Source organism: Thalassophryne amazonica, chromosome 5 (genome assembly GCF_902500255.1).
Source record: "Thalassophryne amazonica chromosome 5, fThaAma1.1, whole genome shotgun sequence".
NCBI lineage: Eukaryota > Metazoa > Chordata > Actinopteri > Batrachoidiformes > Batrachoididae > Thalassophryne > Thalassophryne amazonica.
This window is the reverse complement of record NC_047107.1, coordinates 22,178,442-22,203,886: the sequence shown is the minus strand read 5'-3', so window position 1 is coordinate 22,203,886 and position 25,445 is coordinate 22,178,442. Positions and strand designations below refer to the sequence as shown.

At 39.4% G+C, this 25,445-nt stretch overlaps 1 protein-coding gene across 1 annotated transcript in view; it reads left to right on the top strand.

Annotated features, from left to right (window-relative positions):
- pbx3b (pre-B-cell leukemia homeobox 3b) overlaps positions 1-25,445 on the top strand; it is a 191,747-nt gene that overhangs the window by 148,809 nt on the left and 17,493 nt on the right. Inside the window, exons 4-7 of the mRNA XM_034169539.1 lie at positions 13,187-13,428; positions 19,439-19,629; positions 20,633-20,768; positions 21,602-21,631. Coding sequence (XP_034025430.1) covers positions 13,187-13,428; positions 19,439-19,629; positions 20,633-20,768; positions 21,602-21,631 — 599 coding nt within the window. The remainder of the gene's footprint in view (positions 1-13,186; positions 13,429-19,438; positions 19,630-20,632; positions 20,769-21,601; positions 21,632-25,445) is intronic.

Here is a 25,445-nt window from a genome sequence, read left to right as displayed (position 1 = left end):
TTGTTCACTGCAGCCTGTCACCAAGCGATATATGTTTTTATTAATGTCCATGTGATGACAGCAAGTAGACACATGCGCGTCACAGTGGGCAGTTGTTACTCAATGTCTGTCCAAACACAGTATGTGTTTTCCAGATCGACAAATCTCCACAGCCACTTCTGTCGGCGACCACACCTCCTGTCAGTTCAGCGCACACACCAAAGCCACGCTCATGGGGCACCATAGACAAATTTCACTGACAGCACAATGATTGTCTGCTGACTGTTGTTGTGTTAGTAGTGCGAATGGCCAAACGAGCGGTGTTAGATGTTCGTATGTGTCACCCGGAATGTGGCCGACACCTACTGTAAGAGGGATTAATGGGTTCGTTCAGTGCACACTCTGTTTTTCAGCCACTGGTGTGTGCAAATAGATGTAGCAACATGTGTACGAGGCAGCTACAATTTTACACGTTTTGCACACCATTCCTGCTTCATGCACACTTTATGCACAACTCAACCAAATCCAGACTATGTGTGAAGGAGCCCTTAGGGAGATGACCAAGAACCCGATGGTCACTCTGTCAATGCTCCAGCATTTCTCTGTGGAAAGAGGAGAATCTTCCAGAAGGACAACCATCTCTGCAGCAATCCACCAATCAGGCCTGTATGGTAGACCACCTAGACAAAAGCCACTCCTTAGTACAAGGCACATGGCAGCCCGCTTGGAGTGTGCCAAAGGCACCCGAAGAACTCTCAGTTCATAAGAAACAAAATTCTCTGGTCTGATGAGACAAAGATTGAACTCTTTGGTGTGAATGCCAGGCGTCATGACTGGAGGAAACCAGGCATCCATACAGTGAAGCATGGTGGTGGCAGCATCATGCTGCAGGGGGATTTTTGCAGCAGCAGGAACTGGGAGGCTTGTCAGGAGCAATGCACAGAGACATCCTGGATGAAATCCTGCTCTATTGTGACCAGCCTAAGGCACACCTGTGCAATAATCATGCTGTCTAATCAGTATCTTGATATGCCACACCTGTGAGGTGGGATGGATTATCTTGTCAAAGGAGAAGCGCTCACGAACACAGATTTGTGAACAATATTTGAGAGAAATAGGTTTTTTTGTGTATGTAGAAAATGTTTTAGATCTTTGAAAATGGGAGCAAAAAAGTGTTGCATTTATATATATATATATATATAATTTTTTCATTCGCAGATTATCTTTTCAGCTAACTTTGAAAACCATCTGCGGATCAATTAGCTAAATTTAGTTCTGCTAACTTTAAGCCCCCTAACATTTTTTTTTTTTTTTGGCATAGTGAGTAAAGCTTAACAGTCAAAAACATTTGTAAACTCTAAAATCATACATGTTAGTTCCTGTTATGTATTTTGCAACAGTCAGACCAGTAATCCGCAAAAAACATTAGCTTCGATAATTATCTGTTATCGGATTGGCCGAACTGTGCCCACCACTGCCCAGCAGCCCTTGCGGTGCTTAAACTTGAAACTGGCTTATCCGTAGCTGACGGTGTCCCAAGTCAATACTAAAAGTTAGCGGTTAGCTGTAACTGCCGCTAAATTTGTTAGCGGTTTATCGAGTCAGCAGTATAAAAGTTAACTTTTCAGTTAGTGGATTAGCGGCTATCGAAGCTAACTTTTCAGTTAGCTGTGCCCACCGAGTGCAAACTGTGCAATTCGTCGTGCCCATGTTGCTGCTGTTGTCTCACATAGTCTAAACAAGTGTTGTGCTGAAGAATATAAAAATGATATTCCCTCTTTTCATTCCAAAGTATCATCTTTAAGTTTGAGAGCATGATTACTTAAATGTGGTCAGTGTCAGAGAGGAAGACGTCTTATCTCATGTGATTATCATGCAATTTTTTTTCAAATATAAATTGTTTTGGAATTTAAGCATCAGGACTTCCCACAGTAGCAAAAAGAAACAAACAAAATAATAATAAAAAAAAACTTTCTTAAAATCCAGAAATTACGTACAATTTGTGGCATATGTCCAAAATAAAACTATTTCATTGTACCAAAATTTTAACGCAACATAAATTTTGTGAAAAATCAAGCATTTATACACAGTTAAGTCAATCATCTGCTGCATTTGAATATACAGAGCAAAGACAACAGCTTTTGCAAAGGCTCAAACTTATGGAGCACAAACACAAAGAGGTCAACAATGAATTCCCCAGTCTTCATTTAACGGGAACACGGCAAAATCTGTGTCCCTTGGAAAAAAAAAATCATGTGTAAATGAAACAAAAATAAATAGATTTTTGTTTTATCTACAAGGTGCAGCTCTCTCCTCATGCATTGTCTTGTATCTGACAGGCGAGTGCAGTAGAATGAGCTGGTGAGGCTTGGAGCCAGCCCTTTCCTCTTCAGCAGGCCACATTAACCCAGCAGGGCTCTGCCTTTATGGCTCTCCTGCTCACACTTCAGTGATGAGAGTAAACAAGCAGTGGGCCAAAGGTCAGCTAAGCCCACAGAATAAAAGAAGGCACAGGGGGAAATAGGTGGGAGGAAAGGAGAGCGGCCCGAGGCAGTGCTCAGATCACTGTCAGGACTTCAAGCAGGGAATGATGTACGAGACAACAGCCCCAAACCGGAAATGATTCCAAACAGAGAACAGCCAGAGTATGCGAGAAGGAGCTGCATTGTCTTTATCTGTCAAATTTGTTACTTCCGTGGATCAGATAGTGACGAGGAACCTGTAAAAAAATGAAAAAAAGACCCACCCCAGACTGATAGGAGTGGATTAATCACAGAGCCTCCTTTGTCTCCTCCACAGAGGAGGAAAAATCACATAGGCAGGTACTCCACTTGTATTGTTGCATGACAAATGAGGCCGATTAAGGACATGTTTCATGATTGTCATTACATTTGTTTCCTTTCTTTACTATTTTTAAAATATATTACATGTGTTCTGGTTGTTAAAAGGCCTATATTATACACCTTTTAGGAAGCTAATGTTGGCCCTGCAGGGGTGGTGGCCAAGTGGTTAGTGCACTTGGGTTCAGTGTGGAAGGTCCCCGGTTCAAACCCCACCCCTGCCACATTTCTACTTGTAATGTGGAGTTGTGTCAGGAAGGGAAGGAATCTGGGGTAAAATGTGTGCCAATTCAAGATGCAGACCCACCTTGGATTTGCGGTGGTGACCCCGAGTGCAAACAAGGAAGCAGTTGAAGGGACTTAAGCCACCTTGACACTTGCACAAATTTGATCCATGCAATTTGTCGTGCCAATGCTTTTGTCCTGCATTACGCCACATGATATAAAAATAAAATGAAATAATAATTTTGTAGCCGATGATGAATTTGCTCTCATGAAACCATCTTTCATCACTCCCAGAATGGTTTATTCTCAGTTGGTTTACTCACATTTCATCTACTCTAAAATTCCCAGTATATCGCTAGGTTCCTGGTTGGTCTACTCCCATTTGGTCTTCTCTTAGGAATGTACATAAATCCCATTTGGTCTACTCCCATTTTGTTTTGGACTTTTATGCAAATCAAACTTAGAATTCAACTTTTAGTTGATCATTTTTATTTTTTGCTTGAAATTAAAGAAATTAACTTCTACAATATCCTAAAACCTAGCTTTCTAAATAAACTAAAAGAGTAATATTAATTATGTATTTTTGTCTTTAAATATAGCAACATACAAATACAAAAGAAACTCCAGGCTAACCCTAACCCTAAATAAAAATGCTGACAAAAATATATTTTGAAAATTGGGGGTATTTTTGGTTTATCTAATCATTACAACCTCTTATAATTCCAAATCTTGTAAATAATTAAGAAAAAATCAGGAAAGTACGATAGTAGACGAAATGGCACTCCTCTACATTTCTGAGAGAAGATGAAATGGGTTTAGACAAACTGGGAGTAGACCAAATGGGAGTAGACGAACTGGGAGTAGACCAAATGGGAGTAGACGAACTGGGAGTAGACCAAATGGGAAGTTACTCCCAGAATAACAGAGAAATTGTCCACCGCTGCAGCTTGTCTCATGTGCGTTGTGTGGTGGAGAATGCATTTGGAATTGTCTCAAAGGTAATTATTTATAATATATATACAGTGGCTTGCAAAAGTATTCAGCCCCTTGGTATTTCATGCATTTTGTTTATGGCATTTCAAATACAAAAAGTAAATCACGCTTTTCAATATAAAAATTTTTAAAATTATCTTCCTTACACTCAAACTGAAAGTAAATCTCTGCAACTTGATATAAATTAATTAAAAATATAAAAGCCAAGATGATAGGTTGCATAAGTAATCAGCCCTTTTGGTATAATATCTGTAAATAATCAGTTTATGCCAGTTTTCTTCAGACAAGTCAGGGGATGGATACATGAACATTTCCAAGTCACTGAATATGTCTTGAACTTTATTTATGTCAATTATGAAGAAATGCAAACAGTATGGCACTCTATGGTAAATCGGTGTGGAGTAGACAGTTCTCAAAAAGTGAGTGACTGTGCAAGAAAGAGGAAAGCCACCGAGACACCCAGACAACCCAGAAGACAGGTGGCCTTTTGTGGCTGTGATTGGTGAAATTGTGCACAGTGCATGTTTTGCATTTTGTATCACCAGTTATACAGCTTCATGATGAAGTGGTATAGAGGAGGATTTTATTTCACCAAAACATTAAATCTCGGCTTGCATTTCAGATGTACCTTCTGGCAAATTGTAGCTGAACTTTCAGGTCTTCCTTTCATCTGGCAGAATTGGGGGGAGCAGGAGCAATGTAGTGGCTCGGTGGTCATGTCTCACAAAGAAAGCAAGACTACCAATATGATCTTATCCATCACAAAAGTCCAAAATATGCTGTTTCATGCCTAAATGATCTGCATAGCATGAGAATTTTTGCATGCACAGACACAGAATTTGAGACTCGGAGGATGTTCAACATATAAACAGAAGCATATGCAACTATAAATTGCAAATAAAACTTTTTTGTTGCAACATGACCCTTTTGAATGAGCCAACATAATCAAACCTTTTGAAATAGCCAGACCACTTTTAAAACCTTTTTTTTTTCATTAAGTTGATATTACTTGCAGGCTTTACCAAGGTGACACCACAGTCGGACGTTCACGTACCCCCAAGATTAATCCCACATTGACTGTAGAGGTGGATTAGAGCTAAATCGGGCACCCAAACTTGTTTTAATACCCGTATCTTCAGACAAAAAGTGGATAAAGATTGGAGAAGGCGCGGGGCATTGCAGTGCTAGAATGTGACGGTGGCTTTGCAAGTTACTCCACAGATTTGTCAAGCGCACAGCAAATTAAAGATATTATCTTGCTCAAAGCCTATTTTGTGCAAGTTGTGTGATGATGCCGAGTTTAGACACTGAACCCACGATCTTTAGCTATTCTAAAACGTATTGTGCAGAGCAGAGACAGCGACACAGAGATATATTGCACTTTTTTTAAAATTTTTATCTATAACACCCTTTGTTTTCCTGGAGGCTATGTGCTTTTTTAATTATTATTATTATTTTTTATTTGCAGTATTTTATTTGCACTCGCTACGTGTATGTTATGAATGGCCGGCTGCTGCTGCAGTGACACAAATGCACCCTGGTGGACTCCTGCAGGGCCGCCTCCGTCTGCGGGCAGCACAGTAATCATTTTTACGCTGCTAATTTCCCAAATAGAAATGGACATGTATGATAAAAATGTCATGGCCACTCCACATGTCAGTGGACTAACAGGATTACATGTCACTTTCTACTGTCTTGCTGTGTTTTCCTTTGCTGTGAATGGCCACGTTATTGCACACAGGAACTTTGTGGTAATATATGGTAAGAGACAAGTAGCTCTTTATGGCCTGTGATTATTGAGTTTGAATGAAACCAGTGATTTATGCCCATTTAGCTGAAAAGCCCTGTAAATTCCCTCAGCTGTGTTTCCCCTGGATGTGGAGTGAGTGGAGTGAAAGTGACAACTGGGTTTGGTGTGGAAGTGTACGCTGCGTCCCAGAGTTATATTTAATATACCTGACATGAAAAACGTGCCGCCACCTGCAGCACAAAGGAAAGCGCAGCCCGCTGACCTGGTACCGAATCCGAAAGCGCGAATAAATACTAAATTAGCAAGAGATGAACTGCGGCGGCAGACGACGCGCGAGCTATTAGAGCGCGTTACGTTGCGATGCATCTGCGGCCAGTCAACATTTACCTTGTGTTCTGTGCGGCACAGGCTGGAAGAGCGGAGCCCGTCCGGAACGGGAGCTTTGGGTGGAGTTGTGATGTGGACGAGGGTTAGTGGAGCATATTGTCCACATGGATGGTTTGGCTCGGCAATAAGCATTTCAGTGTCTCCAACACAAATAGCCACATTCATCCAATCCTCTCACACCATTACACCTAAAAGACTCTGAGCCAGCTTATCCATGAATAGAGGGGAATTTGTTTCTCTGTAGTAACATTGTCGAACAAAACACCAAGACAGAAGAAAGCATCGGAGGAGATGGGGCCACAATATGACAGGGTTTGTTTTTACCTTCGCCAAGGAGGGTAAGTTTTCACCCGCATCTGCTGCTTGGTTTGGTGGTTTGTTTCTTGGCAGGATTACTGAAAACGTTTTCAGCTAATTTCCATTAAACTTAGAAGAATTAGTCCAGCGGATAACTGTAAGAATAGTTCAAATCTGGTTACAAGCACCAACATTTGACTTCGTATACCTTTTTGGTACATATTGTAGAAAAATAACTTTAGCCATTTGAATTTTCAATAGGGGGCCAAGTAGGGATCAATTGAAGAATTGCACAGGGGTCAAAAAAAAAATGTTCCAATCATATTGAAAGTGATACCACAATATGTGTCTGATGATAATGATTCCAAAAAGGTATAGTTTGGACTATCTATAACTAGGGATGGGTATCAAGAACCGGTTCCTTTCGGGTATCGTTAAGAAATGATTCGATCCACCGACATCAATAAGCTTTGTGCTTAATGATTCTGTTATCGGTCCTTCAGAGTGGCTGTTGTTTTGGCGGGTGTTTGTCAGGAAAATGATCATTTCTCTACATTGATTACAGACCCTGCAGTGGGTCCTTAATCAACTTTTCTGCAGCGCGGCTTTGCTTTGAACCTTGAACCAATCGAAGTGTGGTTCGCAGATTGAAGCAATGCTTCGGTTGATTGCTTCATTTCTTTCTTTCTTTCGCTTAATTTTCCCCCGCTAAAACCCTAAAGAGCATATGTCTGTGAGTATTATTTACCTTTTCTATGTTAAACCGACCTGTTATGGTCTTCTGAAACTGTTGATGTATTTTATAACTTAAAAATGGGAGTGATGCTAACGCGTTAGCATGTCTATGGCATTTTCAATGTTAAAAGTTAGCATTTAGCAATTGCAGCAAAATATGTACCAAAAGGTATACACAGTCAAACGTTAGTGCTTGTAACCGGATTTGAAGGATTCCTCTGCAAATATTCTGTTATCTGCTGCACTAGTCTACACTGACCGTTCTACACGGAGGTCGGCTTATTTTTTATTATTTTTATTTTTGTAATGGGTTTTATGGCCTGCCATAGACCGGCATCCTGTCCAGGGTGTTGCTGCTGGGATAGGCTCCATCTACCCTCTGATCCTTAATTGGAGTAAACGGTTATAGAAAATGAATGAATGAAGAATGAATAATGAGTGTTATAAACTATGTTTTGCTTGCCGAGCTAAATAGATCACTCTTATTTACAGAAATAATCTATTTACTTTGTTTTACACAGTGAGGTGGGACTTTTTGGACATATTGCACATAGTCACTTGCGAACCAGTATTATTATGGCCTTGTTCTGCGGTCATTTAACACCTGTAGGAAACTCCTGTGGATGTTCTACCATTCCGTAGTAGCCAGTGTCCTCTTTTACACCGTGGTGTGCTGGGGGGCAGCACATCCAAGAAGGACAAATCCAGGCTGGATAAAGTGATCAGGCAGGCTCGTGCCATGGTTGGCATCAAGCTGGAGTCTCTGGTGACAGTGGCAGAGAAGAGAACACTGCACAAACTGCTGGACATTATGGACGATGCCAGTCACCTTCTGCACACCATAATCAGCAACCAGAGGAGCCTCTTCAGCCACAGACTGCTCCGTCCCAAGTGCAGGACCAACAGACTGAAAAACTCCTTTGTCTCTCAGGCCATCAGACTGTACAACTCCTCACTCAGTGGGAGGAGGAGTAACAGGAAGACAGAGAAGGGGAATGAGAGGAACAGTAGTAGCCAGTAAACCAGTATTGATCAGCATGTCTGATATTTATATTTGTGTATTTATATTTATATTTGCAAACTGTTTTTTTTTTCTTTTTTTACTTTCACTTTTGATACTCTGTGTGCTTCTTACCCTGTGTGCTGCTATACAATGCTGCTGAGCCTCAATTTCCCTGAGGGAGCCTTCCCAAGGGATCAGTAAAGTTCTGTCTACACAGTAAATTTTGCAGAGTAAAATATACTATGCCAGGATAAACATTTGGTCCCAGTCCAAACAGAATAAAATATACTCTATCACAGTCCTAAATCATTTCTATCACAGTGTAAAATCAACTCTATCATGCTGTGAATGACCCGTATTGGAGTTGAAAAACTTGATTTGACAATACAGTAGAGCTGATTTCACTTTATAATAGAGTGTATTTAACTCTCTTTGGACTGGGACGAAATGTTATCCTGGCAGAATATATTTTTACTGTGCAAAATTTACTATCTATCTATCTATCTATCTATCTATCTATCTATCTATCTATCTATCTATCTATCTATCTATCTATCTATCTATCTATCTATCTATCTATCTATCTATCTATCTATCTATCTATCTATCTATCTATCTATCTATCTATCTATCTATCTATCTATCTATCTATCTATCTATCTATCTATCTATCTATCTATCTATCTATCTATCTATCTATCTATCTATCTATCTATCTATCTATCTATCTATCTATCTATCTATCTATCTATCTATCTATCTATCTATCTATCTATCTATCTATCTATCTATCTATCTATCTATCTATCTATCTATCTATCTATCTATCTATCTATCTATCTATCTATCTATCTATCTATCTATCTATCTATCTATCTATCTATCTATCTATCTATCTATCTATCTATCTATCTATCTATCTATCTATCTATCTATCTATCTATCTATCTAATCTTTGTTGACCTGTTATGCCACGTGCTTCAGCCCCATTATGCCCCATTTTTCTTAATCTGTTGGTTTAAGTTCAGGGTCACAGGGGCAGCTTATTTATTTATCTATAATGACAAGGCCTACTTTTTTTTTAAACCTTTCAATCAATTTCACATACACGAGAAACACTGATCATGATGAAACTTGTCAGCTGTCCGTATCTTGAGTGACAATCAACATGAAAAATGTCAGTTTGATGAAGTTTCAGCATTTCGGGAGAAGTAGGCCACAAACATGCGATAATATTGATGCTACACTCAAAAAATGGCTCATTAGATGAATTCAGTTCAATTACATATGTGCAGTATTTCCATCTAATAAATATATGTAGTCCTAACTCAAAAAAAAGCACATCCATGCAAGATCATTTAATTTTATTTAGTTCAGGCTACATATGAAGAGTTCAGATGCAAAACTCAGTATCTCTAAAACCATAAATTTTTAGTTGAGGCCAACATGTACTTGGGTGTCAAGGGGACCATCAGTGTGCAAAATATGAAAGAATTTGAACAAATTGTTTTCATTTTACTGATGAAAGTCTGTGCATTTCCGAATATGGTTTCCTTTGAATCTCCATTTTCAACTGCGTTTTTCTTCATAAAAAAAAAAACAAAAAACAAAAAAACAAAAAAAAAACGATTTTGCATGTGAAGTCTTCATATATTTATTAGATGGAAATCCAATCCAATGAGCTAGTTTTTTTAGTGTAAAGAAGAAGATTATAAGGATTGTATGTCCTTCATGTGGTTATGTGCTGCCCCTCATTATAAAAGCTAAATGAGAGAGAAAAAGGATTGTGGTGTGTGTTGTGTGTGGATGGAGAGCGGGTCAGTCGGTCTGAACACAGTTAAAGGGCTGCTCCCATTGCTTGCCTACTGGCTGACACAAAGGACTCACTAATCTTCTTATTTAGAATCCAGACTCTGGCCATATCTTAATGAAGCTGTAATGAGCTGTAAAAAATCTATGAATTGCAGGAGAGATTATTGAATTGAAACAACTCTGGTAATCATAACGTTTGAGTGGCCACTCAGTGTTTACTGCCCACTGAACCACATTTTTATCCACTTATTAGACTGCACCGCTTGAGCTTGTTTGTGTGTAATTCTGACCTGCCGATTGGCTTTTTGTTGTTGTTTGTTTGCCTATTCTTTGCAAAGCCTGGCGTCGTGCTTACACCGCTTGTGCATCCAGGTGTGCACGTCTGCTGGGTGATTACTACTTGCTGACAGACTGGCAAGACAGAAAAACCAGAGGAAATAAACAGCAGGGTGTGATTGAAAAACAGAATTCACAAATGAGCCAGAACACGCACTCTGCGAATATTGGTAAAATAAGGACTGCGGAATGAAGTCAGCTCAGATCTTGTGGAGAAATGCACAAAAGAATCTGTTGTGGAGTTGCTAGCATTCAGTGTGTCAAAGACACAGACACTTAGGAGAGGTATAGTTTTCTGTTTAGCATCCTTTCACAGAGTAGAAGTGCCACTTCACCATTGAGCATTTGTCAGTTTATGGATGTTGCTGTCATGTCAGCCTTTCTGTACACACAGTGTGCAGTGTAGTGTGTAAATAAAAGAGCACAGGCATAGACAGGAGCAACAGGAACACGACACATACACAGGAGGCACCCAGCACATATACAGTACCTGCAGGGCAGACATCACACAGTAGCAGACTATGCTATCAAAATGATTTTAATTGCACTTAACAATTCAGTCTGTGCAAGACAAAGCAACTGTCCTCTGCTTCTGATAATGACACTAGTGCTACAACCATAACTGTAACAATGATAATAATGACAATTATGATAACGATGACAACGGTAATAACGATGACAATAACGATAATGATAACAACAATAATAGTGACAGTAGCACAGCGACAGCAACAACAGCAATAATGACGACAATGATGTTAGCAATAACAATGCCAAGAATAATGACAAATATGATGGCGACGATAATGATAAACACGACAACAGTAGTAATAATGACAATAACGTAACAGCAGATTTGATCATTCTAATATTGGAAATAGCAATGATACCAGTAACGATAATTATGATGACAACAATAATGATGACACCAGTGATGATAATGAAAGCAACAAAAATAATGACACGATAATGACAACAGTAACAATAACAATGGGAACAATAATGACAATTGTAATGATAAAATAATAACAACAGTTATAATGACCATAAAAACAACAACATGGTTAAAATGAAATAATAATTATTATTGTTTTATGACTGAGAATGTTATTGTCTATTACATGTTTATATATATGTTATTGTCTGTGTTGTTTGATCCACATTTGTGATTTACCTTTGTGTTTTCTCTGTCCACCAGGTCGTTATTGTAAATAAGATTTTTTTTTTCTTAATAACTTACCTGGTTAAATCAAAATCAAAAATATTGATGAAAATTACCTGACAACAATAACTGCAATAAAGATAATGGAAATAATAATGATAACAGTTATGATAATTATTAATGATGAAAACAATAGCAATGATAATTATGCCAATAACAACAACAGCAATGACCAAAATTACAAAATGACAATATTAATGATAACAATGACAACAATTGTGTTGACAAAAATAATAATGGCAGTAGCAATAATGACAGTGACAAGAACAGTAATAATGGCAATACCAAAGTAATATCAATCATAATAACAACAGTAATAATAACAATGACATTCACAATATCAATAGCAACAATGTAAATATGATGACAGTAATGATAATGGCAAAATAACAATGATACCAACACCAAAAATGATAATTACAAGAATGATAACAGTAACATAATGACAACCTCAACAATAACCACAGTAATGACAATGACAACATTAATGGTAATGCTGATGATGACAATAATTCTAATAACACAACGATAATCACAGCATCACCCATAAAAATGTAACTTGACAACAATGATATTAACAACAAAACTGTAACGGTAATAATAATGACAACTATAATGCAAAAATAGAAACAACAGCAATAATGATAATGAGTAATAACAATAACAACAGCAACAATAATACCATAGTGATAACAATGATAATGACAACAGTAATAATAACGATGACACTCACAATATCAATTGCAACAGTGACAAATATTATGATTACAGTAATGGTAGTGACAAAATAACAGCAATCATAACAATACCAAGGTGGAACAGCGGCTCAGTTGTTAAAATGGTATAGAAAAATGAATAGAAAATGAATGAATGATGAATAACAACACCAGTAAGTATCGTAATGACAACACTATAAAGACAATGGCAACAGTAATGGAAATATTAATGATAATCGCCACAACAATCATGATAATGTTGATGAAGACAGTAATGATAGTAAAACTAAGATAATGACAACGCCATTAGTGATAATGGCAGCATGGACAATGACTGCAATAGCTTAACGAAAACAGTGATAACGACATTGACAATAACATTGGCACCAGCAGTAATACATCATAATATTAATATAGCTGCATTCTCTGATTCTTTTTGTATTTCACCTTGTATTATCACATTAAAATGTTTAGTTTATTCTTTATGCTTGTTTCTTTTTTTTTTTTTTTTACAAAAACAGACACATCAAACATCCTAATATTGTCAGTCCTCAAAAGCAGACTGATATACATTATGGAATGTCTTAGACAGAAGAGTATCCACACAAGTATGCACATTTGTCAAAAAAGAAATGTAATAATATCCATAAATCAAAATAATAATGCAGAAGAGGAAAAGAAAACATACAATGATGACGTAGTCGATGTGGTTGTTGCTGTTTGTTTTTTGTAAGACTTAAAAGTATATAAGAGATGGCATGTGTTGTACTAGATTGTGATATGAATTCCATAAATCAGCACCTCTGTGTCTAAATGAATATTTATCCACATTATACGAGTTTGCGGTTGGCAGTAACTGACCCTCCTGTTTCCGTCTGCTCGTTGCTGCAGGTCTCAGCATCCGTGGTGCCCAGGAAGAGGACCCCCCAGACCCCCAGCTCATGCGTTTAGACAATATGCTGCTGGCAGAGGGCGTGGCGGGACCAGAGAAAGGTGGCGGATCAGCTGCTGCTGCTGCTGCAGCCGCAGCCTCAGGCGGGGCAGCTGACAATTCCATCGAACATTCCGACTACAGAGCCAAACTCACCCAGATCAGACAGATCTACCACACAGAGCTGGAAAAATATGAGCAGGTAAATGAGGAATTCTGCAATCAACAAGCTAACATAATCCCAGTAGGATCCTACAGCACAGAATGGATTCTTCACAATGGAGGGTAGTTTCATATTTGCTTCATTTCCATGGGCACTTTAATGGTGTGTTATTGACAACAGTAATTTGTACAAAATTGGTGAGTTTGAAAAGTGGTGTTATAAGAAGTTTTTTGGTGGGTCCACTGAGGATATTTTGTTTTCAATATGGAGTTAATTGTTAGTTACAAATATCTGATATCACAATTGAAAGAACCCATAATTTACTAAAATCATTGGGTACCTAACTTTACCTGATGAACATATTGTCAAGGGTTATGTTTGTGGTGTCTGTTTCTGGTCTCATTTTATTTTATTTGTGAGTTTCTTGTGCGTTAGTTTCTCCTCACGGTCTCTTAGTGATATTCTTTGTATTAGACTTTCTCCTGCGCTCTTACTCTTACATCGCTTCCGTGTTCGCATAGTATAGTTGAACTTCACTAGTTTTCTGGGTTCTCGTGGCTCTACTCTTCCACAACTAATTGTTTACTGGCTTTTATAACAGCTGGCAGAGTGTTTCCTCATTGCCAGATTGTTTAGCTTTATTCCTGCTCTCTCGCGTCATTTTCCTGTATTTGCCTCTGGGTTTTTGGCCACACTGTCTTTCTGTGTTTGCTGATTTTTGCCTATTGTTCCTGGTTTTGGTCACGTGTTGTATTTGCTCACTGTGCACTGAACCGTTGCTTGTGTTTTTGGACTGCCTTTTTGCTGCTCCTTCTCAGAACACTGTTACCGATTGGAGTGATTTCCCATGTTCCTGACTACTGCTTGAGTAAGCAAGCAAGAGAACAGTTTGCTGATGACTGTAGAACTGTTTGTTAGTGCTGTGACACTGTGACTGGTACAATAAAGCTAGCTCTTACTCAACTAGGTCATGGTTCTCTGCATTGGGTTCCTCTGTCAGAGTCATTCCATGTATACAGTATGAACAGAATAAATTTGCTCACAAACAAGCTACATTTTGAGCCAAGTACATGCTAATGAGTCAAGCTAGTTGCCTTGGTGAGCTGTTGTCGAAACTGAGCCAGGTTACTTATCGTCTGTGGTGACTATAAAGATAATGTCTTTTTACTATTATTTTGGTTTACAGCTGACTACAAATGATATTGGTTTTTTTAGTACTTTGGTAGACCATGATATTACATAATACACCATTAAATATAAACTCAAAACTGACGTGGTTTTAGGTAACTGATGGCATTTTGATTTTGGACTTGATTTACTGAATCATTCTGAAGTTAAGATGACCCTGAAAGTAAAGTGACCCCCTCTTTTTGTTTTTGTTTTTTTGTTTGTTTTGTTTTGTTTTTGTTGTTGTTTTTAATTTGAAGACATATCTTTTGGAGACAAAAAGACTTTATGAAGACCAAATCTTCTTTTTTAATACAAAGAAAATTATTTTATTTAAACATAATGCTAATAAAAGTATACTTTTATCTTTATATTTTACTTTTAGGAAAATGGTAAGCTTTTCTGTCTGTTAGCATTTTAATAATCCATTTATAATCTTTATATTATAATCTATTTTCTATATTACCTTCAACATTTTTTATGTTCTATAGCAATGTATTTCATGGCTGCTTGACAAATGTTTGATGACCTTGCAGCATTTATCACATGAGCTTAAAGTTTGTGTAACTTTTGAGTTGCACAGGTCTTGTGTCCATATAGATGTATTTTATTTATTTATTTATTTTCAGCATTTCCAGCATTTTCATTTTAAGAAAGTGCTGTATGCATTCTTTATTGATTATGACGACAATAAAGAGTAAACCATATCCTTACCATGTGTGTGGTGATAACATAATTCAACAATCACCAGCAATGTTTAGTCTCCATCCAAGTGTTTACTTCATCTTATGGGGCACACTGACTTCACAGGTATTTCATACTATGTATTGTTGTGGCTGTGTTGATAATGTAAGACCCTGCTTATAAGACAACCTAATTTTTCAGACGTATGTTGAAGAAAAAAACACTGTTATATCAAGAGTAATAAAGTATTTTTTCAATTATGTATCCCAAATGGTTTGTAATATATATAATATGCTTGTGATTAGGTGATGTTGTAAATTCTTGTTCACACATGTTGGGAAAACTGTGGCATCCTCGAAGAAATTCAGTTAAATTCACAGGTTGTTCCACATTATTTTGGTTTCATTTCATTACTGCTTAATAACTTTTCTTTTTATGATTATAATTATTTTATTTTTTAACAGAATAACATGCTTTAGGGCTCCTTCACACATAGTGCGAATAAAGTACAACTCAGGGTGACTCACAGTGAAACAGCTCATATGATCGACTCACAAAACATTGCACTGACGGGCAGGCATGCACGATGCTGGTGCGACAGTTCATGCACAGGAACACACACCAGCAGCTGCAGGATGTAGTTACACATCCTGCAGCTGCTGTGAAGAAAAAAAAAAAAAAAAAAAAAAAATACATGCTGCGATGGTTTTGTGCACGTGGAAACACAGCAGCTTTTCACACCAGCTCTGATTGCCAGTCAGAAACTTTACCACTGAGCTATGATTGCAGTCCTGTGAAAGTTGCGGGAACCTGCCTGATATGAGGAAGCAGATGGACATATTTAAAATGAAATAAGCCCACACACCATATAAAAACACCGCATTTATCAAGTGGGCAATACAAATATGATCCGTCTGTTCCTCTGTAGATGACCCATGGTCACAGACATACAGTCATGAAGGGGCCGTTAAATAACCCTGGTTAAATAAAAAGAAATAAACACCATGGGATTTGAACCCATGCGCTCTGATTACCAGACAAAAACTTTACCACTTCACTACAATGACTATCTTATAACAGGAGCATGAAATGGGTAAAATCAACAAGCAGATAAATGTATTTTCTAAAAAGAAAAAAAAAGCACTGTGATAACTGACCAAACTGGTGCTGTGGCGCACCCCTCACGGCCTGACACACATGTCCTGTCAGATGTGACATTCAGATTGCCTGCTGCGTGTCCAAACAAACTGATGCCCCGTTTCTCCTCCCACTGCAAAAGCGACATATATTTTTATGTATTTCCACCCAAGCACACACACGTGCATGTCCGTCAAAACAGGGGATGTGTGCTGCAGCTGTGATGTCCAGAACCAGATGGTATTAACAGCTGTGGGCAGCCAGCCACGCCCCCTGTCCTGTCAGTGAACAGACCGAGATGTCACTCTGTGATCAGATGAGAGATGTCATGTCACCGGGGGGCACATGCACTGATGTGTTGTGGGGGGGGGGGGGGGGGGGGGGAGAGGATGCAAAACACACGCACGTGTTGTGGGGAGAGCCGACATCCTGGCACGCCACATGTGCACTAGGCAACTTCACAGTCGTGGGGCGCTTAGACAAATTTCACCTCCAGCTCGACAGTAATCATCTGCTGACTGTTGTCTTGTTAATAATACTAATGGCCACACATTTTCTAAGTGCCATGAGAGCGGTGTTAGATGTTCATGTGTGTCAGCTGGAATTTTGCTGACACCTGCTGCGAGAGGGTTCGATGGGCTCGCACAGTGCACACTCTTTCAACCGCTGGTGTGCGCAAATAGTTGTAGCAACAGGTGTACGAGGCGTTGGAGGCAGCTACAATTCTACACATTTTGCATACGATTCCTGCTTCAAATTGATCAAATTTGCACTATGTGTGAAGGGCCCTTATGTTCTACTGTCAACATTGTTTAATTCCCAGGTTCCCACAATGTGGGACTGGTAGTACTGGTGGGAGAAAAGAGTCATTCTCGACCAGGTGGAACAAAATGGAAGGAAAATTTGAATTGCAGAAACATTAGTTTGATTGGAATGTGCTTGGGATTTGGATACCACTGATTTAATTAGTCATGAGACAGACTTGAAATAAGTAACCTGTTCATATCACTGCAAAATCACATGGAACTGATATGCTGCCTGTATAAGAAATACACATAAAAGAACAGAGTTAACAGCAGGATGAGTACTGAAATACACAGTAACCCTCACATACACCTCACGTTGGACATGTGCATCACCATAGGTGTCAACTTTACTCCAGAAAGGGCAAAGAGGGTGCCGGTTTCTTTGTAACCACCAAATCCTCCAGGTGATTTCATAGATAAACTCATCCCGTCTGCTGTTAGTCAGCGGTCACCTGTTGGAGTTGGTAGTTACAATGAAACCTGCACCCTCTTTACCATTTCTGGAGTCACGTTGACACCTATAGCATCACATGCAGCAGTCACGCGTGTGCGTATTTACCCTGGGCCGCATTTCAGTTTGTGTTGCATTGCTGAATCTTTTCACCATATTTATTGTTGATAATGACTTTTATTCCACATTCTGTGTCTTCTCTGACTGTTTTATTGGATGTGATATTCACAGGGTGCAATCACTTTGGGCTTTTGTGTGTGCATGTTTGTGTGTGTGTGCATGCACAGGTTTGATTTTTTACTTGCTTGTTTTGCTGATACATCTGTCACCCAACAGCACCTCCATGAAAGCACACCTTGTGTTGAATGTGTTATAATATGTAAACTTAAAAATATAAATATATTTCAATATATGCATACTCACCACCAGCTTTTTTTCCTTTGTTAGATTATTTTTATAATCCAAATCTTGAGTCCCAGAGATCCACGTGGGATTAATTGAGTATTGTGTGGAAGCCTGAAGAGCAGAAAAGTGACTTCTTGTCACAGGATGGTAGTTATGTGCCTTTTTGAATCACTGAAGCTTTTTTTTTAAATTGTATTGATATTTTCTTGTCTGTACCTTATTTCCCAGACATAGAAAGTACAGTTGTTGTCCATTCAGCTGCTCCTGTTATGTTCGGGGTCACCACTGCGGATACAGCCAGATCTGCATTGATATTTGCCACAAGTTTTACACCGGATGCACTTCCTGATGCAATTCCAGCATTACCTGGAGAAACACACACAGCCGCTGGTGTTCCAAAGAGGTCTCCTATCCGAGTACTAACCAGGTCCCGCATTTCTTAGCTTCTGAGATCTGACAGGATCAGGCTTACACAGAGCAGATCAGCTGCAGACATAGAAAGTACAGTACAAGGTGTTAATTACTTTATCGTGCAGGCATGATGTTAAAATGTCAGATCATTATTTTGTCTATTTTTGGTGTGTGAAAAATAGGTGCTGGGTGTATTTCCTACAGCAGTGTGGTGCACTGCATGTTCCTAGGCTGCTTCTAGGACACTTCCCTGATGTTAGCAACGTGCAAGGTTTAATCCGTTAATACAGATGCCTTAATGAAAATCTAAATGCAACACACCCGTGGCGTCCACGTGACGCTTGCGGTGTGCTTCAGGCGTGAGTCTTCAAACTGCAGCATTGTTCGCTGTGTTGATTATACAGATCCAAAAATTGCTTCAGTCATCTAGATGAAAGTATGATCAGCTCCATGACCTGGTGCTTTCAGCTCGCCATTAAACACAGAGGCATTATGGGTGAACATATAAGGCGTAACAGTGATGCCTCAGCAAGCCAGTGAGGCAAATTAGACTAATTTAGTCCGTGCTCTCTGAGAGAGGAGGTGGGTATGCAGGGGCACACTACACTTCACCTGGAGTGAATGTATCTTTCTTAAGGGTGTTTCCAGGTTTTAATTATCTAAATGTAAATACTTAACGAATTTTACTCAGAGTAATGAGTGCACACTGCATAAATGAGTTAACCTAATTAATCATGTATGAACTACTGGTTTCACAAAAAGCTCTTTAAAATCCGCTCTGCATTAGTCCCCAGCCAAATTGCAAATCAGCATTTATATTCATAGATGACTTCAACTATTATATCATTAAAGTAATACACAAACACGCCGCTCAAGATTTTAACAAACAGAGTAAGCAATGAAGTCGCGGTAGCGTTCGGTTAACAGTTGCACGACCAGCAGTTATAAGTTCGCCTTCTTTTCTCTCTCTCTTTCTTTCACTTGGCAGGCGTGTAACGAATTCACTACCCATGTGATGAACCTGCTCAGGGAACAATCTCGCACACGGCCCATCTCTCCGAAAGAGATTGAGCGCATGGTGGGAATCATCCACCGTAAGTTCAGCTCCATCCAGATGCAACTGAAACAGAGCACCTGTGAGGCTGTCATGATCCTACGCTCCAGATTTCTTGATGCCAGGTCAGTAGATCGTGTGTGTGTGTGTATATATATATATATATATATACAGTATGCACGCGTGCAAGTTGAAACTTTAGCTGCTTCTTTGTGACCCATATAAGAAAATCCATTGGGCGAGGTCATTTTTAGACTAAAAGTCTGGCTTTTTTTCTCTTCTGAATGAGCGCCGCGGCAGATATGCATGATTTTAATTACATCCACGCTCCGCGCATTATCCATTTTCAAGACAATCACTCCCTCGCACCTGAGAGCAGTTAAGACCAGATGAAATGCGGGTGGAGTCACGCGGAATGGATGGAGGAGAGGTCATCAGCAGGTGTTTTGGATTATCCTAATCACTGACAGTGCGGGGCTCCGCCGAAAGCCAGACAAGTCCAGGCCAAACAATCCAAGTGGAAGCACATTTGCTGCCCGCTGCCTGTGTGAAGGGCAGTAAACAAGGCAAAATAAGCAAATGCTCAACCACATGATAAGTAGTGCCCTTGGGAGGGAAGGGGACCCAGATCTAGTTAGAGTTTGCTTGTTTCCACTGGAGATCCCTGGGGCTGTGGCACTTCAGGAACAATGCTCAACTGTGCATGCCGTGATTTCTATAATGTACCGAGATCCACTCCGACTGGGCTTTGCGCTCCATCATGAAGCCCGCCCATGCGCTGCACTAAACTCTACACATTACACGCTTGGACTGGAGATTGGAGACCAACAGACCAAATTAAACTTTGTATGTGGTTTGTGTTAATGTTTCTGTGTGTGTGTGTGTGTGTGTTTGTGTGCATGCCTTGTCATTTTATTGGTCGGAGTTCATTTCTCTCAGTGTTGACGAGACTCTTGGAGCAGGACATGATATTCCGCTCTTGAGGGCCCTTAGAGCCCATTCCTCATTATTTTCACCATTTATGTGTGAGATTGATTGTGCAATTTGTGCGATCCAAATTGATGAGTTAATGCCGGTTCCCACTAATAGGCTCACTTGGCCTTTTCTCTCGTTTTACCCACCACTCAGGCGGAAAAGGAGAAACTTCAGCAAGCAGGCGACGGAAATTTTGAACGAATATTTCTACTCGCACCTCAGTAACCCCTACCCAAGCGAGGAGGCTAAAGAAGAACTGGCCAAGAAGTGCAGCATCACAGTTTCCCAGGTGGGTAGCGCTCATCTAACAGTAGCTAGGGGGGGCAATCAGGGTTTAAAGGGCTAAAGCCTAGAGGGGTACTTACTGTAGGTCACACCGCCAAGACAACATGTCCTTACCCAACCTTGACATTGTGACTGCCTAATGATGCTTCAGTCAAGGCTGGTCCCAGTCAGTCAGAGCAGGGCCACAGGGGGAGCCTATATCGTCTCAGGCTCAATCACAGCACTATGGTGTCCGTCCTTAGCTGCTCCCTTGCCATTTCCCCCGCTCATTCTCATCCGCCATGTGCGCTCTCTCTGCCGCCTGGTCAGTCAGGTCAAGACAAGCTGCTATAATCCGGAGCTCCTGCATCCCTAATTCTATGTTAGACGTTCACTGCATATTTGTGCAGGATGCTGTTTCACACTTACATTTTCAAAGATGTGCCTTTTCCCACTTTTTATATATATATATATATATATATATATATATATATATATATATATATATATATATATATATATATATATATATATATATATATATATATATATATATATATAGAATAGCCTCCTAAACCTGAAGGCAATATCTCTCACACCTAAACCCCCACATCCAAAGTATTATTATCCTGTTCTCTCCTTCTTTCTGCTATCATTGTGATTCCTATCTAATTTTATTTATTAATTAATTAATTTTTTACACTCTATTGTTCTGTGGTTGAGACACAAAGAAGCAATCTATACAGTAAGGATTAATCTGAAGTGTTGTTTGTTTGTGGGGAGGGGGTGTTGAGGGGTATGTTGAGTGTAGTCATGAAGAGTCAGATACTGTAAAAGCCCATTCTTTTTTGCCTTCAGGGGGTGGGAAGCACCATCACAGTATCACAGGTATGTCATAACTTCTCCTGATCCACTGTTTTCATTATTATTATTATTTGTTTTCTTTTTGTACCTCCTTTTTTATGTATGTACAGACTCACAGTTTTGTCACTGCACAGACTCTCCCTCCCTCACATTTCTGGATCAGTGCTAATGTTATTAAAGTTTACTGTAAATGCTGAATTTACAAGCGTGCATATGAATTTTCAGCATTTGCATCACACCTTTAACAAACAAGTGACTATACACTTAGGTCCATAAGTATTTGGGCAGTGATACTTTATTTCTTTTTTTCTAATGTTGCCTCTGCACACCATCGCAATGTTCTTGTAGTGTAGACTTTCAAATTATATATATATATATATATATATATATATATACACTCACACAAATACACATAGTGCATCCAGTATTGCCATCGCTCCACTTTCTCCACATTTTGTTTTGTTACAGCCTTATTCCAAAATGGATGAAAATATTTTTTTCCTCAAAATTCTACACACAGTACCCCATAATGACAGTGTGATTTTTTTTCCAGATTTATGCAGATTTATTTAAAAAATGAAGAAATCACATGTTTCTAAATATTCACAGCCTTTGCCATGAATCTCAAAATTGAGCTCAGGTGCATCTTGTTTCCACTGATCATCCTTGAGATGTTTCCACAGCTTAACTGGAGGCCACCTGGGGTAAATTCAATTGATTGGAAATGATTTGGAAAGGCACCCACCTGTCTACATATAAGGTCCCGCAGTTGACAGTGCATGTCAGAGCACAAACCAAGCATGAAGTCAAAGGAATTATCTGTACACATCCGAGACAGGACTGTCTCTTGCCACAAATCTGGGGAAGGGTACAGAAACATTTCTACTGCTTTGAAGGTCACAATTAGCACAGTGACCTCCATCATCCATAAATGAAAGACATTTGGTTCTACCAGGACTCTCCCTAGAGCTGGCCACATGTCAGAACTGAGCAATTGGGGAAGAACGGTCTTAGTCAAGGAGGTGACTGAGAACCCGATGGTCATGCTGTCAGAGCTCCAGCATTCCTCTGTGGAAAGAGGAGAACCTTCCAGATGGACAACCATTTCTGCAGCGTTCCACTAATCAGACCTGTATGGTAGAATGGCCAGACGGAAGCCACTCCTTAGTAAAAGGCACATGGTAGCCCGTCTGGAGTTTGCCAAAAGGCACCTGAAGGACTCTCGGACCATGACAAACAAATTCTCTGGTCTGATGAGACAAACATTGAAAACTTTGGCATGAATGCCAAGTGTCATGTTTGGAGGAAACCAGGCACCAGCCCTATAGTGAAGCATGGTGGTGACAGCATCATGCTGTGGGGATGTTTTTCAGTGAGAGGCACTGGGAGGCGAGTCAGGATTGAGCAAAAGATGAAAGCAGCAATGTGCAGACACATCATGGATGAAAACCTGCTCCAGAGCGCTCGTGACCTCAGACTTGACCTCAAAATGATTTATTCCATTTTGGAATAAGGCTGTAACATAACAAAATGTAGAAAAAGTGAAGCTCTGTGTATACTTTCTACATGCAGTGTATTGCTGTCTGTTGATGCAGCAAAGATGATTCTCTCCTGCTTCGTCCCCAAATCCACTCACACCATTGGTTTCCAAACATAATGTTTATTCAAACTATCTGTTGATTATAGATAGATTGAATAAGCTATACAAGGTCTGTAGTCATCTCCTATGGGTCCTGACATAGGAGTGGAGGCTGATACGTGATGCACAGAACCGTGGGTAATCTGGACAGGGTTATAGGCTGCTTATGTTGAAGGACTGAGTCACTGTTCATGTCTTACTCTGTTTTTTTCCTCTCGGATCCTAGTTGCTCTTGTTTGAAGTGACACCTTCAGAAACAATTCGTCTGCATGTGACGCGACTGGTGGAAAGGATTTTGATGTTTCTGGTAGGAAATTTGGAGGAATTCAGAGATTTTTTGAAGAAGTCCTTCCAACCACCAGTGGCCCATGGACCACTCTGTGATAAAGTATGCCGAAGAGGGAAGTCGAGTAGTGTCCATCGGTGCATGGTCCAACAAAGTACCCAAGGGAGAAGAATGGATTTATATATATCTATATATATATATATATATATATATATATATATACATACATGAAAAAAGAAGCACCCAGAGAAAACCCACGCAAACATGGGGAGAACATGCAAACTCCACACAGAAAGGCCACAGGTGGGAATCGATCCCATGATCTTCTTGCTGTGAGGCAACAGTGCTAACCACTAATCCACCATGCTGCACGACAGTATTAACAGCATTTCTGACATTTAGTTTGATTGTTCAAAAAAAGATGGCACTGTGTATAAAAATGGCTGTAATCCCAATGGTTCATGTGACATTTTGTTCATTCTTTTTTTCCAAAGCCGAAAGTCTCCACTAATACGTTTTGATTGTTCCATTTCAAGTCCGTTGTGTTGGTGTACAGAGGCAAAAATTGTATCACTGTCCAAATACTTGTGGGCCCATCTGTATTTTTGAAACATGCCACCACGTTATGTGTGTACAAATGTGTCAGATTTTAATTCTTGCTCTCATTTGCCACATTCAGCATTATTATTATTTTATTTTATTTATTTTTTTTTTTTTCAGTTTTGGAGCAACTGTAGTTGTGTCATGTATTGAATTTGCGCACTAAGTTTAATTTTTGCTTTTTAAGAAATGGGCATTGACCCTGCAAAATGGAGCTCTACTCTGGGTGTTTTTGTGAGTGCCATACTAAATGGGCGGCTGTCCATGAGAAGAAAAAGGACGATGCAGAAATTAGACGGCTTTTAAAAATTTACTTGAACTCATCAGCGGGCCCATTAGCGGCACTCCTCGACAAGCAGCAGCCACAGCAGACATTCTTATTGACTTATTCTTAGTGCTTTGGCTCATTTTAAGTGAATAACAAAGTGAGGAGGCTCAACGTGATGCCACGTGCACCTTAAGTGCCCTCCTTTGGAGTCAGAAAATATTCACCATGGCTACCTCTGGGAATTCAACCAAGTCATATCTCGAACACTCCAAACACGTCTGTAGGCTTTTTGGTGACTCCACATGCAGTTCATTAAGCTAAAAATGTCTGTTTGCTAATATCAGTCCATGGCCTCTCTCAATGCATCGTCACTAATGAAACATAATGCATCGCTTTAACAGAGAGCATTTAAAATACAAGTGATGCACAGCTGTCTCGCCTTAGATCGAGTGCACATAAATGTGTCTCTTGGACAGGATGAGATTGCAACAGTTAAAATCAAATTGTTTTCCTCTGAACAACCTGCAGTGCAATACAGCAGACACTGTCAAATGAACAAAAAGATGCATTTGAATTTCTCAAACATTATTATTGGGTTGTTTGAGTGTATGTGTGATTTGAATAATATTGAATCCTGCTTATCGATTTTGAGACGAGCAAGTCACCCGAGTGCATCGGGTGGTGCTCTCTGCATGCACGATGCAGTCATATTTCTATCAGTTTGCATGCACCATGTTAGGCTTCTGTTTGTATCACAATTAACAGATGTCTAAAGGTCATAATTAATAGGATGCTGTGTTCATTTTTTGCTGAAACTGTAAAGTTTGTAACTAAGAATTTAGCAAATTCCAAATTGTGTGCTAAACTTGGATAAATTTGCTCACAAGATAGTGAGGTTTACTTCTGTTCCTTCAAGTGGCAATATTCACAATCCTTAGTGCAGTCAATCTAAAATGTAAAAAAAAAAAATGACTTTATGTGCAAGCATGTGAAAATGACAAATGTGGAATATTCCCAAGTATAAGACGCATCACGATGTGGAAAT